At 47.5% G+C, this 19,421-nt stretch overlaps 1 protein-coding gene across 1 annotated transcript; it reads left to right on the forward strand.

The window, feature by feature from the left end:
- The first annotated feature begins 1,869 nt into the window (after window positions 1-1,869).
- Window positions 1,870-18,371, forward strand: LOC142850619 (pancreatic lipase-related protein 2-like). The gene is made up of 12 exons (XM_075974541.1): window positions 1,870-2,032; window positions 2,468-2,622; window positions 3,892-4,017; window positions 4,636-4,770; window positions 5,512-5,623; window positions 6,797-6,916; window positions 7,440-7,559; window positions 9,959-10,077; window positions 12,231-12,360; window positions 15,596-15,707; window positions 16,798-16,965; window positions 18,248-18,371. Exons 1-12 carry the CDS (start codon window positions 1,987-1,989, stop codon window positions 18,309-18,311), a joined length of 1,407 nt encoding a protein of 468 aa, XP_075830656.1. The 5' UTR covers window positions 1,870-1,986; the 3' UTR covers window positions 18,312-18,371.
- The last annotated feature ends 1,050 nt before the right edge of the window (window positions 18,372-19,421 follow it).

The following is a 19,421-nucleotide window of genomic DNA, read 5'->3' on the forward strand; positions in this document are numbered from 1 at the left end:
TCTTGTGTCATTTGCCATGGAAATGGGTCGGTAAAATGCTAGTCTATGTTCAACCTCTTGAGGCCAATATCCAGCACTGAATTCACAAGGTTTCACTGGAATGGGTTGTGTGGGGTTGAGACAAGTGTTTTGGTTTCAAATACGGCTAACCTGTCCCCCAGCTGTTCTGGGACAAAGCCCAACTCTTGCCATATCTACCACCCAGAGAATAAGATGCTGGTGGTGCCTTAGAAACATCGCTGGAAACACTCTGTGCTTAGCAAGAACCACATCAGTGGGAGCATTTGGGAATACCTTCAAGGGAACTGGGGTGGGGAGCATGGGTGTGCTCTTTCTTGGGTATCACTATAAAACTACAGACATTCCTGATTTCTCTTGTGTCGTTTAGGTTCAGTGCCCGCTCAAAAGGGGATCCACCATCACCCAGGTGTTCCTGTCCCGCCATGACTGACCTGTACAGTGATTGTCAAAAGCGGTGGGTGCTGGAATGATGGCTCAGTGGTTAAGACTGCTTGCTGTTCTTGCAGCAGGCCAGAGTTCAGTTCCCAGTATCCATAATGGGGTGCTCACAACTGCCACAACTCCAGTTCCAGGGCATCTGATGCCATCTTCTGGCCTCAGAACAACCCTGACACACACACACACACACACACACACACACACACACACTTCACACTTAAAAAATTACTGTTGCACGTAAGAACATGGGAGAATCTCAAAGATGCCTTCTGAGAGGAATAAAAGACACTCGAGTATCAGCTCCTTTAGCAAACACGCTAGAACAGACAAGGAGAAATAGAGATCATCACAGACATCGCAACAGAACCACCACAGCCAAAGGGAATCTTGACCCAAACATATCTACAGCAGCATGCATGCCCCAGAACTCCCTGCTAAGTTTAACTAAAGATCTGCGGCCTTCGGTGTGTCCATGCGATATATCCACCTAGAACATAGCAGGGTGACACCTGGCTGTTCCCAGGACCGCTTCTTAGCTGTGAAGGACAGAAAACACTTCTGCTTCTTATCTGTGGGCCAAAGTACAGTTAGCAGCTCACAGGTGCTTTGCAAACAGACAAGGTTATTTCTAAACTAACCCAGCTGGGAACAAAGACATCAGTGTGGCTATCTCCACCCCCCTTCTGGGCCTTTCCTGTCTCTTTCTGGGTTCACTAGGGTAGAAGACTGTGGGCCACCCACCCCACCCCTCAAGTGACCAAGGCATGTGTCTTCACAACTACTTTAAATTGAAGAGCAAGTCCGAGGACACCCACTCCTGGGGCTGCTAAAAGCAACTGAGTAGCAATGTGATTGGAGACCATGTGTCTGGAGGGACTGTGATGCTGACTGTACAGGTAGAGCCAGGGAGGAGGGGGTGTATCTTCTTCCCTGTTCTTATTTTAGAAGCAGTATTTTGGCAGCTGAACCTGTTGACTCAGAAAGAACCACAGAATCCGTTCTTTCTCATAACCCATCCCTGTTTCTTTCCCTTGAGTTTCTCTTCATAACAGCCCTGCTCCATAGACCGTGCTGGTCTCTGTGTTTATGATAACTGGGGTTCGGGGCACTGAGATGCAACCTCCTGTCCTGGAATTTCTTCAACAGAGTCCAAAAGATAAAGCAAGTTTGTGGAAGATCATGTCCAGACCTCTGATCATGGCTATATATCCCCTGTAACACAGTAAGTCACAGTGCCATCTGAACAAGGACAGAAGTGGGGATTGGCGCCAAAAGGGAGGTGGCTTCAGGAGAAGACTCGGCCCAAGATCCCAGGGTGGTGTGGTCTGGCTCACTATACCCTGGGAGGCCTCAGCCTCTGGTCCCGCCCTCCAGAGATATCTTCATCTATATAGTCCAGGCTGCTGGGCTTCTAGTGGCTCACCTTCCCGGGTACACTTGAGAGGTGCCACCTCTTTGAGCCCTGCCCCTGCTGGCCTCATCCCTGTGCCTGTGGGTGTCAGTAAATACCTGTTTCCATCGGGGGAGATGTTGCTCTGCTGGACCATCGGCCTTCTGGTGGCCACCGTCACAGGTGAGGATGCTATCGCCATCCTGGAGAGGAAAAGTTGACGGTGGAGAAGGACATGACTAAACGGCATGCCTGTGCTGGTGGCCTAGGCACGTCATAGGTACTTAACGTTAAGAGTGGCGTGACTCGCGCTAAGTAGCAGCTCCCAGGGCTGTTTTGTTACAGGTAACTGTGTCTTGAATTTGCCCGGTAAGACTGCTTATTAAATATTCTTTAGTAGGGTCAACCTAGAACCCTTAATGTCAGACTCTCTGAGGGGGAAGCCTGGAAGTGTGAATTTGTCAGATGCACCCACATCCAGACATCTCTTACAGGCACAGGGGTTCTGGTACCTAACAAGATGACCAGTCTGGCCAGGGTCCACCCTTCCTGTGGCAGATGACATTATGTCTTCCCAGAACCTCATGCCTGTCCTGTTTGTGGCTCTTCCTGCACCAGGGAAAGAGGTTTGCTATGGACATCTGGGCTGCTTTTCCAATGAGAAGCCATGGGCAGGGATGCTTCAGCGGCCTTCGACGGCACTACCTTGGTCCCCAGAGGACATCGATACCAAATTTCTTCTGTACACAAATGAAAATCCAAACAACTACCAAGTAAGTGTGGGCATAGGGTGGCTGGGCTGGATGATGGTCAGTTTGGACCACGTGCTGGGGCCCTTGAGTAGCTAGCTAGGGCAGAATTGGCACTTTGGAACAGTTCTTGGATGTGGGAGTTCCTGATTCTAAGAGTCATAACCCCTGAGCATCAGAGAGAATATAGGATAAAATCCAAAAATGTACACACAGTTACATATTAGTGTATAGGTCTCCAGGTCCACCCTAGGACTGTGTCCCAAGAAGAGCAATGGTGATATTTACGGAGAATAAATCAATAACCCAACTACATCCTCCATCACTTTCTCATCACGGCAATGGGGCAATCACATATACAAAACAAGAATCCACAAGACAGGAAAGGACGGAGTACAGTTAACCACAAAGGATTTGAAAATACGAGATCCCTGGGGTGACTTTCAGAACAGGCCTGCCCCAGGTGGTCAGGTGACTAGAGAGGTTTTCAATGATGACTTTGGTATGAGTTCAAGTAGTTCAAGCTTTGGTCCCTAGCATACGGGTCTGCCTCTAGGTACCTGGGCCACCTACTCTAGGACTTGGTTCCTCCAGCCGGGAAGCTGTGTAGACCACAGCAGCCATTACTGCCTTTAATGTCCTATCCTTCTAGCATGTGCTGGCAGAAGGGTCCTAAGAAAGTCTGTGGGCATGGGGGAGTCTGATCTAAAGTATCAGGCTCCCCAGAACTGGAGTTCAGGCTTGTGGTGTCCAGTCAAGAATTTTCTACCTTCCCCGAGCCAGGAATCTATTTAGCTACCGGAGGAAGCCTAAAGGCCGTTCTCAGGATAATATTCCAAATAGATGATATAAAAGTTAATGGGCTGCAAAGGAAACCAATTTGATTGAAAACAATTATCAGAATATGAATAAAACAGAAAATAAGAAGCATAGTATTAAATATGCTATTTTATCATCTCAATAAAGATTGCTCTAAAAACTCCTGTAACTAAGTGGTAATAATTACAAATGGTACCAAGCAGCATGAAGATACCTGTGTCTTTGAGGAACTGAGTCACAGCTACTGCTAATCCCACGGTAGCGTCTTGCCTGAGCCACGCTTGACAGAAACACTTAGATTTAGGTTCAAGGTTCAGGAAAACAGGAAGTCAGTGAGCTTGTACTTTCTGTATTCACGGAACTCAGCTCGGTGGTTCTGAGCCTGGGATCTCGGTCTCATTGGCCTGTTTGTCTGTCACTAGCCTGCAGATGGGCCAGACCAATAGCCAAACTCATCTTGTCTAATTAAACCAGGAGATCTCTGCCACTGACCCAGCCACCATCAAGACTTCCAACTTCCAACTGGACCGCAAGACACGTTTAGTCATCCATGGCTTCACAGACAAGGGAGAGGGTAGCTGGCCGGTTGACATATGCAAGGTGATGATCCGTCCTCCTCCCCCGAACCCCACACTCAGTGCCCCCGACACCAGGAAAAGAAATGTTCAAAGAAAAACTATTAAGGAATGCTCACTTCTCTCCTCCAATGCCACCGCCGCGCTCTCCCACGGTTGCTAGTACACTCCACACACCAGCTGAAATTCTGTCTTGACTCGTGTGCAGCAGTAGCTCGAACAAGCATATTGCCCTCTTAAGCTCTGGTAGCTCACGGAATGTTCTGTGGTAACAGACATGGTCTGTGTCTGTGCCCCTGGCCACATGCAGGTTTAGAGCCTTTGAGATGAGCTAGCGTACCCGACGAAATGCATTGTGAGTTTCACAGCCTAAGAGTTTGTTTTTCTCTGACCAGGTCGTTTATTTGGACCTGACTTTGAGCCCCAAGGCTAGGAACTCATCCCCTCGGGACTCAGTTTCCACATCTTTTAAGTAAGATGAGCATACCCAGTTCACAGCGCGACCCTCAGGGTCAACTGTGATGGCAGGCGGGAAACTGAGATACTGGCAAGAACCAAGTGCTTTATGGAGGTGAATTCCTATCTCCGGGGTGTGCGACCTGGCCTGTTTATGAAGTTTGTTCTATTTCTTTCTTTTCCCTAGAGTATGTTTCAAGTGGAGAAAGTGAACTGTATTTGCGTCGATTGGAGGCACGGTGCCAAGGCCGAATACACCCAAGCCGCCTACAACACTCGGGTTGTGGGCGCTGAGATTGCTTACTTAGTACAAGTACTGTCGGTAAGGTCCCAGTGGGACCAAGTCTGGGGGAGAGTTAGAGAGAAGGGCAGAGTTAGGAACAAGCAGGACTTGAGAGGGGCGGGGCTAGAGAGGGGCGGAGAAGGTTGCTAGGGACCAAGTGCAGGGCTGGAGCGGCAGATTGATCAAGCAAACCAAATTCTCAACGCCCCTCCTGAGGTGAAGCAACAACCTTACTCCCTGCTGACTGTCCACAGTGCCCGAGCTGTGGGCCTGGGAGCCTCAGTTTCCCCTTTTGACCTAAGGCTTTCCTTGCAAGCTGTTATGGGAACTGAAAGCAGACCGGGACCGTGTAAGAAAGCTTTTGAGTTTCACACTTTATATGCGAGAGGGGTGGGGTGGGGACTTACTCTTGGCTCCCTCTCTTCCCTGCTGTAAGTTCCAGAAGGTCCAAGTTCCGCTTTCGCAGCGCCCAGTCCTTTATAACCAGGGCGAAGGCCTCCCTGGCGACACCAGGTGGCAGCAGCAGCCTGAGAGGCGGCCTGCAGTTAGTGTGGTGGCCACTGGCCAGCACTGTTGCCGCACTCAAGAGCAGAGAACCGTCCCCACGGGCCTAACAGACTGCAGTATGACCTGGCCAAGCAGTCCCTGATGGAAGGCTCAGTCCCCTGAAGTCTCCAGCTCCTAAGAGCCCAATCCTCTGGCAAAGACCAGCCTCTACTCCCCAACCTTCTCGTTCCCACGTGGTTCTTGGGAACCTAATGTGGAAATCTCTTTCCACAGACAGAGCTGAATTACAGCCCAGAGAACGTGCATCTCATCGGCCACAGTCTGGGATCACACGTGGCTGGGGAAGCAGGCAGGAGACTTGAGGGTCGCTTGGGCAGGATCACAGGTAAGAGTCCTGAGAGCCAATCTGGGGTCCAAGGGCCAGGGAAGTAAGTAGGGGAAGCCTCTACCAGTGTCTGTCCCACGGCAGAGGACACCCCTCCTGCTTTCCTGACATTAAGTGATATCCTGACTCAAAACGACTTGGCCTTGTTTTTTAATGCCTATTAGAAAATCCATAGTCATAGATAAAAATGTGTTTCCAAAACAAGAAAAATATAACCAGGTTCAGGCTTATAAAAACTAACTTTGGGGACATTACTGGTAGTGATTTTTTAAAATGTATCTGTTCCACTCACTCCTTGAATGTTTTTGCTCAGTCAGGCACAGCCAGTTAGAGACAAATCACTTAGGAAATGCTCGGTGAATGAAGGAAACAGACAACGTTCACGAGCACAAGACAGCTGAAACAGTTCTTGCTTTTGTGCCTGCTGAACCTGCCCCGCTCAGGGCACTGGATTGAAGGATAGGAATAGTGTTTTTTATAATCCTGCAGACATTGTCAGTTTGCAGGGGCCTGTCTGTTCCATCTTTTCATGGGATTTTCATAATAAACCCGGAAGAGGGATGGATGGCTCTCTGGATGGGGGCAGACACTTGAACAGAGATATTCTACCTTCTCCTCATCTCGGCTCCTCTCTGAAAATGCTGGGCACAGACTCTGTTTCAGGAAACCCACAGACCCGGCCAGTGTGTAGAAGAAAAATAAGTAGACAAATTCAAAGCAGAATTTATGACCACAAAACAATGCTGTGTCTAGGACCCAAGGAGAAATGAAAGTTTCCATGCAAAGGCTGTATTTGAGCCCAGGCTTTAGTAAAGAAAGGGAAGAATTGTCAAAGGGTCAAAAGACTGGGGAGCAGCGTGGGTCCCAGGGACTGGGGAACAGCTGAGCAAGGCCATGGAGCTTGTGATCAGAAAAGGGGAAGTGAGAGGCATGAGGGTCCCACCCAGATCTTCCCTGGAGCTAACGCTAGGAGTTTCTGAACCTGCTCTAGGCAACCTTCCTGCTCCCCACTGTCTGCCCTCACTTCTTTCTCTCAAGTAGACCAGGAGCTGCAGCCTCTCAGAACGATGATGGCTGGGGTACGGAGGGCTTTCTTTCCCTGGCATCCTTACCTCAGACTGTGGACTTGTCTTTCGTGGGGTACGATTGTTCTGTCGCCATTCTGCCCTTCAGGACTGGACCCTGCGGAGCCCTGTTTCCAAGGCCTGCCAGAGGAAGTCCGGCTGGATCCATCAGATGCCATGTTTGTAGATGTGATTCACACAGATAGTAAACCCATGATTCCCAACCTAGGTGAGTTCTTCACTCCCAATTCCTCATGACCACCCACACAGCTGCAGAGAGAAGATTCAGCATGAATACCTACAATGCACCTTAGGCCCCAATCAGTAACTATGGATACCAGCCACAACAATCACCCATAATCTAAACATACATAATGCAGAGACCAAATATTTAAACAAATAATGTAATATACATGCTACTAGATACGTGCTAACTAGATGCATGCTTCTGATCTTGGACTTACCAATATTGTCCAGGGTCTCTCCAGAGTAGACAGATGGGCATATCCACATATCCACAGATAGATACACACACGCGCGCGCGCTTGCATGCACCCATAGCTCATCCTCTCCCTCCTCGCCTCCTGTGTTGTTCCTTCCTCCTTGCCCTGCCAGTTGTCCTCCTGAGAACTGTCTGTAGAGAGAACTGATGCGGCCCATGCTTCCGTTTGAATGTACCGATGACCTCACTGAGGCCGGATGTGACCTTGGGACCGTGTACACCCCTGATCATTCTGCTTCAAATGTTTCAGGTTTTGGGATGAGCCAGAAGGTGGGCCATCTGGATTTCTTTCCAAACGGAGGGAAGGAAATGCCTGGATGTAAGAAAAACGTCCTTTCCACCATTGTTGATGTAAACGGAATATGGCAAGGTAGGTGTGCGAATGAACTGAGCAGGTATTAGAAGAAGCTGCTTCTTCGTCCGGGCCACCCAGCCACGAAATAACGAAAACCATATTATTTGCAATACTGTTTGGCCAATAGCTTAAGCGTATTTCTGGCTAAACTCATATCCTAAACTAACCCATCTCTATTATTCTACGTATCACCATGTGGTTGTGGCTTACCAGCTAAAGTTCCCAGCATCTGTCTCCAGGGGCTCCATGGCTTCTCTCTGGCTCTGCCTTTCTTTCTCCCAGCATACAGCCTAAATTTCCCAGCTAGTTCTGTTCTTTCCCGCCATAGGTTCAAAGCAGTTTCTTTATTCATTAACCAATAAAAGCAGCACACAGACAGAAGAACCTCCCACACCAAAGAGGTAACTGCGAGTTGGGGACGGAAGCAGAATGTATGAGTCTGGCCACCATAGTGATCACCTTGCTGCCGTCTATCACGGGCTTGCTCCGAGTCAGGTGTTCATAACACTGTGAGATATTTGGCCCTGCTTCATACATGCCAACACACGGCATCTGGAAATCTACATACTTTGTTCAAGGCTATGCGATATATAAGCCTGGCCTCTTACTGGAAGGCTCTGAGCTCATATCTCAGCTGCCAGACTAGCAGGATAAGGTGGACACAGTGGCAAACCCCCAGCTCTGGCTTCGCCCCCACCCCCATCACATCCTCAGCTCCTGCTCCTTGAAAGACAGAAGAGCACCCACAGGCGGTGGAGGTTCTGCCTTTCTTGTAATTGGCTGTGTCGGGTAGGAGACTGAGGTAGCTGGCTAGAAGAAGATGCACCATGGGCAGGGAGGCCTGAACTGCTAGCCACAGTGTGGCCTCCTGAAGCCTGTGTGTAACTGTGTTCATCTGGAGAGCAGGACATAAACCCTTAACATAAGCTACACCCCAGAGCCATTGAAATGACGGCCGCTTGTTCTCTTTGTCCCTCTCCCGAGACCAGAATCACTGTCCTCTCTGAGAGAGAGGCGTTGGGGTCAGTAATTATTTTTTTGTTATTATTTTTCTGAACTGGAAGCTCCATGTGGCTGGGTCTTAGTGAACCCCGACCCCATCACCCCAGAACCTGGCCCTGACCTGAAGCAAGCATATGCTGTTGAGGAGTTTGTGGTAGTTTTTTAATACCCCATGTGCAAGTAGTCTGGATAAAGCGACATCCAGCACCTCGTGAGAAAAAAACAGAGCTTTCGACCTCTTGGCCCCTTATCTAGTAACTCATGGGGGGACTGGCTGTTCTCCCCCTAAAGAAGCCTGAGCCATAATAATTAACAGCTGCCCCATCCCAGAAGTGACGAGCAGGGCACACACAATAGCAGAGAACCCAGGTTTAATTAAAGAGGCAATTTAGAGTGAACCAGTCATGAGCACTGGTGTGTGTTTCTATTGTATGCCACGCAAGTCACGCAGGCACTGGGCACAGGGAACAATTGAACACACTTTCTCCTCTATTATGGGATCCCTGAGCAGCAATTTTGGATGAAAGAAACAATTAAGTTTAAAGCAGGTTCTGTTGTCTACTGAGGGGCACTCGTGTGAGCACTCTGAACAGGATGACGGGCTGTAAGCACGGCAGGCAGGGCTAGGAGCCGAGAGGGCAAAGCTACCCCACCCACAAAGGTCCTTTCATGATGAGGGACTCCCATAATGGTCCTGTTAGATTCCTCCCCATAAAAATGGGAAGTTTTATGTTAAGTAACTGGAGAAATGAAAAGTGATTTTCCCAACAAAGCATCGTTGGTCAAAATAGGAGGTGGTACACTGGGATCACCTGAGCTCGGGCCAGCTTAGAGAAGGGGTCACTCAGCCTAACTCAGTCTTAACGGTGAGACCTGAGAAGGGTTGGCCCCCAGGAAAGGCTGGACACCCTCATGGCTGCTACGCAGTGGTGTTCTGGGAATGCTGACCAGAAATCAGCACACGCTTGGTACAAACATAACCATCGAAGACCTAGCAGCATGGTCCAGTCATGGTCGGCTGAACCCAAGGGTGTAGCATCCACGGACAATGAAGATCACCTGTTGACTATCTCTGTCTCTCTTCTCCCTACTTGCATACCTATATGTGTGTTCTGTTTTTAAAAGCTAAGTCTTTAAAAGCATTTTTAATGGATTGTTTGTTTTCTCTTTCCATGAATATGCGGACTTGTCTGTGTCTATTTTTTTTTTCTGTGTGCCTGTCTCTCTCTCTCTCTCTGCCGGTTGGCTCCCCCATCCTTCGGTCATTTCACATACGTCACACACATTTAACAAGCATACTTCTAGGACCTGACACTCCCAGCAGTTGCCTGGCCCCGAGTCCTGAGGGGTGGCGGCTGCTCCTTGTGAAGGTGAAGGCCCTTCTCTCATTCCCGTGGCCTTGGTTTTCTCAGGAGTTCAAGACTTCATAGCCTGCAACCACCTGCGGAGCTTCATGTACTACAACAGCAGCATTCTCCACCCGGATGGCTTCCTGGGGTTCCCCTGCAGCTCCTATGAGGAGTTCCAGAAGGTAGGTCACTCCAGGACCCCGGAGACGAGCCTGGTGGCCCTCTGGTTGTGTTTGTCTCTGTGACATAAATAATGAAAAGATGCCATCGACTCCACAGACATAAACAGGGTTGGGGCGGGGGGGCTGAGGAGGTTTCCAAAACCGTCTTCCTCCAGCAGGGAAGTGGACTAGTGGACTAAAGAAGAGACCATTTTGCTGGTCTCACTGGACCTCCCCACGGTCCCCAGGTTCTCACTTAGAAAACTCCCAGTCAACAAGCAGGTTGACAGAGCAGCACAAAGGTGCCGGTCACACCTGTCACTTACACACGCCGATTGCTCGTGTTTCACACACTAGCATGTATGTGTGTTCTGTACCGTGTGAAAGAGAATCAGGAATATGAGGGCACTGCACTCAGAGATCCTTCGGCATTCGTCTCCGAGAACAAGGCCACCCTCCTATAAAGGGCACGTAAGAAATCCTTCTCTGATGCACTAACATTTTAAGTGCACAGCCCGTGGTTGAAACTCCATTTGCCTGTGTTAACCTGACACTGTTCATCCTTCCTTCCTTTGTCCCTCATAGCCTTCCCCTATTCCTTCCATCCTCCTACTTCCTTCACCCCATCTCTCCTCCGCTCCTCCCTGTCTCTCCTTCTTCCCTCTTCCCTCTGTCTTTCCTCCCCCATCCCTTTTCTTTCTGCATTGCATTTATTGTCATGTCTCTTTCCCCTCTGATTCTGTACAGTTCACCATCTTCCCTCAGTCTCCCAGGACACAGATAGTTCTGAGGATTCAGACAGGGGGGTTGGGAGAATGCTCCATGCTCTCAAATTGCCTGTTCCTTTCTGGTTTCGTGGTCGAGATGGTCCCTTCTTAGTGGATCACAACCAGGAGCATCCGTTCCCCAGTGCTTCCTCTAGTATTTGGTAGCTGAAGTCAATTACCCAGTAAGCTCTCGTCTGCTAGATCTCTGTTATAAACACAGTAACCAGTTCTAGACTACCTTTTAGGGATCCCCATTTTCAGCAGTACACTCGAAAAAAAATTGTTGACACTCTTCACCCAAATTACTTATTATATCAAGAATTGTAAAACTCTCAGGTTTTTTAAAATATCTTTATCAAGAAAAATATATTTAAATTTTTTTTCCAAAACGTTGACTTTGACATCCTGAGATGTATCAGGTGAAAAGGATCTCATATCTGATCATCATGGTCTGTGATTTCTTAGTGAGTGGCCTTGCCTGCTCTGGTTACCGCAGGGGACTGGGCAGTCGCACTGCCTCTAGCATCCGTCTGGCTCTTTCAAATCTTAAAGCATGTACTTGGGGTAAGGCATAAGGTCAGAGAACAAAGACAGCGTTCACCTGATTGGAAAGCCCTGTGAGTGAGCAGCTGTCTAAGGAGCACCGGGTGGGACCCAAGTGAGCAAAATCGTTCACGGTGAAGTGCAAGTGATTAAGGATCCTCATTTTTCTTTCGTTCTTTCTTTTGTTTTGTTTTGTGATTTTGAGACAGGGTCACCCTATTTGCTCTGGTTGTTCTGGAAGTCAATATATAGACCAGGCTGACCTCGAGTTCAGAGATCTGGCTGCAACCACCTCTGTAGTGCTGGGATTAAAGGCCTGTGTATCACCATGCCTGGCCCAGATCCTCGTTTTTCTCTGGAAGTAACTTGTTGTCTTCCCAACTGACTTCTCCCTGGAGGCATTATCTCACAGTCCCTTCCTATTTATTTTACATTTTCCTATATGACTTGTCTCCCAGCTATAAGTTTTCAAGGTACACTTTTGGGTCTTCTGCATGATAAAGAATGATCCCATGTCCAATTCTGAGAATGAATGCATGGATCCATGGGTCCAAGGATGTAAAGATAAATAAATCCAAGCATGATTGAGCTAGTAGGATGAATAAGTAACCAAGAGGGTGAATAAAAGATTGATAATTCAAAGGATGAATAGAAATAAAAATGAAAATAGGCAATAGATAAAAGATAGATCAATAAATCAGTAGTTAGATAATAGGAAGGAAGAAAGGTAAGGGAGGAAGGGAGGAAAAAAGGGAGGGAGAAAGGAAGGAGAGAGGGAGAGAGGAAGGAAAGCAGGGAGGAAGGGAGGAAAGAAGGAGTGATCTTGGCAAGATCTCCTGCTAACAAATGATCTCTCTCCGCTAGAATGGCTGCTTCCCTTGTCCAGATGAAGGGTGCCCCCAAATGGGACACTATGCTGATCAATTTAGCGGGAAAACCGCTGCTGTGGAACAAACGTTCTATCTGAACACAGGAGATACTGAGGACTTTGCTCGTAAGTTCCCATTTCACTTAAGATTTCCTAGAAAATAATTTTAAAAGCACCTGAACTCTGTTAGTGAAGCCCCTTGGTATTAATTAACTGACAAAAACTCAGCTGTCACCAGCTCAAGCAGTAAAATAAGGGTGGCAGAAGAGCCCATGCCTCGGGGCTCATAGTCACTCCCTTAGCCAATAACTCCCAGGGGAACTAGAGGAAAGGGGGGGACTGAACCACATGTCCACCTTCTCATGACAGAGAAGATGCACGGACTGATGCAAGAAGAGGGCAACTGAGGCAATGTGATTGTAAATCAGAAAAATCAGAGTTGACCACCCTCTGACACCTATCACACACTCACACGCAATGCGTGCAAACACTCATGCATACAAACACACACATACAAACACACATGCAAACAAACCTGCATGCAAACAAACATGCATGCATACAAACATGCATGCATGTACACGCAACACTCCATTGTCATGGGTGTCACTTTGCCCAAATTCTCATTAGAAAACACAAGATCAAACTAATGGAAAAGCCTTTTCTGCAGCAGCTTTAAATTTAAGTGGTTATATAGTATACACTTACATTATTTCATGCAATCCCACCTCTATCATAAAAAGAATACTCATTAGTACCTATTAAGTATCTACACATGCACATTCTCTTGACGCCATCACTCTGCTTCTCAGAACATTCTACAGAAACACAGAAGGGCCAAAGAGTCTTACACATAGGATTGCTTTTAATCAAAAGATTGAGAAGAAAAATGTAAGTGTTGACCAATTGGAAAAGAAGATGATGATCAAATACCACGAATAACAAAGCCACCTGCAACCAAGCCTTAGCCAGTTCAGGCAGCTACAGCAGCACTCTTGTAGACTGAGAGCTTTTAAACCTATCTATTCCCCCAAGGTCCTGGAGGCTGAAGTGAGGTGTGCACAGTAGCACAGTCAGGTTTTGCACACAAGCATCTTCCTCTTGTATCCTACCCATGAGTAGGGCACAGAGGGCTGCAGAGCCACCTGAAGTTCCTTTAATCTCATCCATGGGCTTCTGCTCTCAAGACTTATCTCCCAAGGTCCCCTCCCCTAACAGTATGGCATCAGCAGTCCCAGTTAGGGTTCCTGTTGCTGTGATGAACACCATGACCTAAGCAAGCTGGGGAGGAAAGGGTTTATTTGGCTTAGGTTTCCAGGTAACACTCCATCACTGAAGGAACTCAGGACAGGAACCTGGAGACAGGAGCTGGTGCAGAGGACGTGGATGGGTGCCGCTTACTGGCTTATTTCCCTGGCTTGCTCAGCCTGCTTTCTTATAGAAGAACCCAGGACCACCAGTTCAGGGATGACACCACCCACAATGGGCTGATTAACCAATTAATCAATCACTAATTTAAAGAATGCCTTACAAATTTATGGAGGCATTTTCTCAACTGAGGTTCCCTCCTTTCAGATAACTAACTCAGTCTGTAGCATGAGTTCTAAAGATAGCCACCACACTAGCTGGTGTCAAGCAGGCATAACTAGTCAGCTCTGTTGACCCCTTGTCAGCTTGACACACAAACACACCACTGTCAAGCCACACCCATTTCTTTCTTGTTCTTTGCGAAGATCACACATTAATGTCAACATTACAATATAAACATTCCAAATTTTAGAAGTCCCACAGTCTTTATAACAAGTAAAACACCCAAAAATCCAGTCTCCTTAAAATAGTCTCTTTCAAACCTAAAGGCTTTTAAAATTAAAAGCCTCTCAACCATGGGCCCCTGAAAAATCAAAAATAAATACTTCCAGAAGGAAGAACCTGGGCAAACCAAACTCCCACAGCGTAAAAACTCAATGTCCAATCATGTAGGGTTCACTCATGATCTTCTGGGCTCCTCCAAGGGGCTTGAGTCGCTGCTCAGCCTCCGTCCCCTGCAGCACACACAGCTTGTCTTCTAGACTCAGTCTGGCATCACTCCGTGGTTGCTGCACTTAGCAGTCTCCTGCGGTAGTAGCATCCCCCAAATGCCGGGTCCTCTGCTGTGACTGGGCTGCACTTTCCCCAGTAGCCTCTCATAGGCTCTCTCTCCATGACCCCTACAATCCTGGGGCTTCCAGTGCTACTCCTGTAGCCCCTTCCCCAGTGCCTTCTGGGCTCTCACAGTGCCAAGCCTCTGTGGCTCCTTCCAAGCCTCTCCAGGACTCCTTCGTGCCTTCAAAACCGGTACCACCTGGGAGACTCTTACACTACTAAGTTCACCTGTCAGCACAAGGTACCATATTGGCCACCTCTGAACACACACGACTTCTGCGTGTTGACTCTCAGGAAACAATTCCCCGAAGATTTCCCGTTAATAATGCTGGCCTCTTCTTAATCGTCACCGATTTCTCCACTCCAGCTAAGCAGCACCGAGTACCCCAGTAAATCAAAGGTTTTGCTTCAGTGATCCTGGATTCTTGCTAATCGCAGCTGATTCTCCAACCCAGCTGACCAGAACCACGGATTCTTAACTCAGAACAGCACACGGCCCTGACAGAATTATTAAGGGACTCGCAAAGTTCCCTCTGAAGCTTCACAAGCCTGGCCCCTCATCTGCACTGCTCTCAATGTTCCTAGAGAGAAGCCTGCAGAGCTCCCAACACTCCGTGGCTCTCCTAGCCCGATGTCCGAAAGTCCTCCCGCAATCCTCCCGAACACATGGTCAGGTCTGTCACAGCAACAACCCACTGGCTTGCTTAGCTTGCTTTCTTATAGAACCCAGGACCAACCACCAGCCCAGGGGTGGCCCCACCCACAGTGGGCTGGGCCCTCCCCCATCACTAATTAAGAAAATGTTCTACAGGCTTGCCTACAGCCCGATCTTATGGAGGCATTTTCTCAATTGAAGTTCCCACCTTTAAGATAACTCTACCTGGGTCATGTTGACACAAAACTAGCCGTCGCAAACAGGACCTCAATATACAAATTGGGATGGAGGAGGGGGACATTCTCCTGTATCCACTGGGGATGTGTGTAGCAATAGACTGTCCTTCATCCATTAGGGCAGACACTGCATTGTGCTCAGCTGTTGTGTTTTCTGTCCCTTTGGTCTCCTTACCTTGCCCAGTATCTGAAGTCATGTGTCAACTCCATGGAAGAAAACAGTCGCATTCCCAAGGGGAAGTCGGTCTTAGAAAAATAACGCTTCCAGTTGGGTCACTTCTTTTCCCAACAAGATAAGTGTGTTGAAACAATATACTTCTTGGCACAGGTTGGAGATACAAAGTGTCAGTCACACTGTCTGGAGCAAAGGAAGTGAAAGGGTACATCTTGGTCTCTCTGTATGGAAGTAACGGAAACTCTAAACAGTATGAAATTTTCAGGTAAGTTCTGTAACAAGGGCAATAGCTAAGTTGTCCCTAAGAGATGACTCATAAAGTCTTGGTTATCTACCGCTTTGCAAATTCAGCTATTTGGGAGCAGAACCCAAGGCCCAGACTATCCAAGCTGGGAAGAAATTGCCATGTCTAATTCAGTCACCCCACTTTATATATGAAAAGAGGAGGCTCTGTGAGAAAGGGCTTGGTGTTTAAAACGGATCACGTGTTGATTGCTTTTGTTAATCACAGGACTACGGTGTGTGTGTGTGTGTGTGTGTGTGTGTGTGTGTTATAACACACACAGCCTCCTACAGGCTGGGCAAATACTTCACCATGGAGCTGTACCTCCAGACCTCTTTCTAGTGTTTCTGTTCATTTCATTTGTTTGTTTGTTTTGAGACAGGATCTCACTAAGTGGCCAGGCTGTCCTTGAACTTGAAATGCTCCTGCCTCCCTTTATACATAATTAGAATGACAGGCCTGCATTACTAGGCCTAGCTTGATCTTCATTCTTCCTTTGAATGAGGTCCATCTATATGACAACCCCCCCCCTTCAGCTCCCCACCCCAATATACACAGAAGCCTGGGGCCCACAGCTTATTACTTTCATGACCTCAGCCTCTAGCTTATGCTAGATGTATGAAGAGCTTGGTGGTATGTGCTGAGTGAAAACAGCTTAGATGGTAAAAATTAGATTCCGGTTTTGCACTAATTTTAATGGCTCCACACGAGTTTAATTTTTTTTGACAACTCCCGGAGTTACTAATGTGACATTAACAAATTGTGCTTACCAAACTGCATGAATCTTTCAGCCAAAGATTCTCCATCAGTTTGTCATGTAGCAAACTTTGAGTTCCCAGCTACCCCAAATACTTTTCTTCTCTTTGGGACAAGCAAAAACAATGGACATCTGAAGACTGACTTTTTTAAAGTGTGTTCTCCAGAAATGTTTGTTTGCGAAGCCCCTGGACATGTCTGCAGATCTTCCTGGTTTTTAAGAAAGCCAGCACCCCTTTACCTAGAAAGGATAGGTGAAGATCATCCCAGGTAGTCATGCATCCAGCTGACATGATATTTCTGTCTGTGCAATCAGAGGCTCCCTCACACCAGATACCTTACAAGTGAAAGACATCGATGTGGACGTCAATGTTGGAGAAATCCAGATGGTTAAGTTCCTCTGGAACAACAATCAGATAAACTTCTCCAGTCCCGAGATAGGAGCTTCACGAATCACCGTGCAGAGTGGTAAAGACGGGAAAGAGTATGTATCTGAGATTCCTTCTCTCCGGTCGTATTTATGTGCTTTGCCTCTACCTGTCCTCCCAGTCTTTACCTACCCACGCATCCACTCCTCGTTCCTTTTCATGTCCTCTTTCATCACCAAGTCATCCGTCTCCCACATCGCCCAGACACTTGCTCACTGTCCGTTCTCTCATTAAATTACCCAGCTTTTCATCCCCTCCCCACCAGCCACCTGGTTTGCTGTGGAAACTGAGGATCATTTCCCTTAGATGGTTTTCAATGTGGCAAGGGCAAAGCATTGGTTGTTAGATCATTTTCTTCCCAATGACAGAGGTATCTAGGGAAAGGGTGGTGGAATTAGTTTCAGTTAGTATGCGGTTTTCAGTGTGAACGGAGTTTTTTGAGACTTGGCATAGGAGGGATATAGACATGAGTCTGGCTCACAGAGAAAAGCTCTTGGTCTCAGGGAAGAGAATCGACTTTAGTGGGAGTTGCGACAGAATCCACTGTTGTGGTTTCTGCTCTGTTGCTGTGATAACCAAAAGCAACCAGGTGATGGGGAAATGAGCATTTTAGCTACATCTTCAGGTCACAGTCCATCACTGAAGGGAGTGCAGGCGGATTCGGATTCGAGGCTGGACTAGAAGGCAGGCATTCTCTGGCTAAGGAGCTCACTTCACAGCAAAATGAAGAATTCTGCTTGCTAGACGGCTCAAAGGCCAGCTTATATTCAGTTAGCTTTCATGGGCAGTTCAGGGTCACCTGTCTGGGAATGGTGCATGCCCACAGTGGGCTGGGCCCTCCGAAATCAATTAAAAGTCAAGACAGTGCTCCACCGTTGCCTACAGACCAATCCAATCTAAGTGATTCCTCTATTGAGGTTCTCCTCTAAGATGATTCTAGGGTGTGTCAAGTTGACATTAAAGATAACCAGGAACCAAATAATTTCAAAACATAGAAAGAAAGGATAGCTCAAAATAGAACAATCAGAAAAACAGTGAGATGTAGACCTCCAGGACAAAACCTGCTCTGGGCCAGTGGCAGGGCCACTGCTGGCTTCTGGAAGACAGAAGCAACAGGAAGCCTGACTTGCAGGCTTTGGTGTGATGTAGCTGCTGTACTTTTAGCATTTGGATGCCCTTCAAGGAGAGCATCCCTAGTTGGAATCAGTTGGGTCCCTGCCTAGGGTCCTAGAGTTTTTCAGTCTGAGGAAGCAAACCTGGGTGCTGGATAGGCACTGTCTGACAGTCTCACTGAAGCCATGAACCCACTGACCAACCAGCCTGCTGCTTTCCCCGCAGGTACAACTTCTGTAGCAGCAGCACTGTGAGTGAAGACGCCTTGCAGTCTCTTTACCCTTGCTAGAGGTGTGCTCTGGCTCTTGCCTCTTTTCCATAATAAATGTTTTTAATGCGCTTTGTCTGAGCTTGAGGTGTGTACCATGACATTCTCTGAGGACTGGGACATGATGGGGCAAATGCAAGGGCACCACAGAAAACACCCGGGACTTCACACACACACACACACACACACACACACACACACACACACACACACACACCCGTCACATCTCTTTCAGGGCATTTTGTGTATCTTGTGTTCCAATAATGCCTACTTTTGTGTTTTGGGTTCAAATCACCCGTGGCATGAAAGAGGAAGGAGGAGCTTTAATACAGTTAGTCAATACCTGCCCTTGGCGCAACACTCAAGTGATCCAGAACATTCCTACATCTTCATGTGTCTCAGTTTTTCTTCCCAGGGACAACTTGAGTTTATTCCCCAGAAACATTCTACCTCTGCATATGTTTATGTCTGCCTCACACCCTACCCTTCTGTCTAAGCACAAATGGAAGAATACTATATATGCTGGTATCAGTTGGTGTTTTTAATTCTCCATTAATTTGGTAGTATTATCTAATGGTACAGAAAATGGTTCTCATTCATCAAGAAGCTCTGTCTGCTCCAGGCATAAGCAAGCATCGTGTGAATGGTGGGTCCTGCTGCTGAAGAGGATGGGCTCTTTCCCATCACACGTGCTCAGACAATCCATACCCTTTTGTGATGTTCCCTGCTGGATAAGCTTGATTCTCAGAATCTAGAAATGGTCTCATTTTGAAACTTCCAAGAATGGTCTTGTGGCATCAGAGACCAATGCTTGAAGTGAGGAGCCCACGGTGGAACCGAAGTGCTTCATCTCAGTATCTCGGGGTTTTCAGTCCATTCTCCTTTTCCTCGTTTCTTTTGTTGGTATTTTCCCATTCCTTTTCCTTGAAACTCTATGTATCATTTAAAAATCTTAGCTCGGTACAATGAATGGCTGTTATCTGAGCCCCACTATGTATTCTAGATAAAGCCCCAGAGCACAGAGCTTCTGCTCTTGGTCTTGACCATGTATTAGAATCACTGTGAGGTTTTCAAATTCTGGCTCTATCTTAGCCCAGTCACCTCCTCTGTGGTGGACACCTGTGTTTTTTT

The sequence above is a fragment of the Microtus pennsylvanicus genome, chromosome 5 (assembly GCF_037038515.1).
Source record: "Microtus pennsylvanicus isolate mMicPen1 chromosome 5, mMicPen1.hap1, whole genome shotgun sequence".
Lineage (NCBI taxonomy): Eukaryota > Metazoa > Chordata > Mammalia > Rodentia > Cricetidae > Microtus > Microtus pennsylvanicus.

Coding starts and splice junctions, on each gene's coding strand:
- LOC142850619 (XM_075974541.1), top strand. CDS start 1,987: ATGTTGCTCTGCTGGACCATCGGCCTTCTGGTGGCCACCGTCACAG. Junction 10,078..12,230: donor CCTATGAGGAGTTCCAGAAG/GTAGGTCACTCC, acceptor TCTCTCCGCTAG/AATGGCTGCTTCCCTTGTCC. Junction 15,708..16,797: donor AAACAGTATGAAATTTTCAG/GTAAGTTCTGTA, acceptor CTGTGCAATCAG/AGGCTCCCTCACACCAGATA.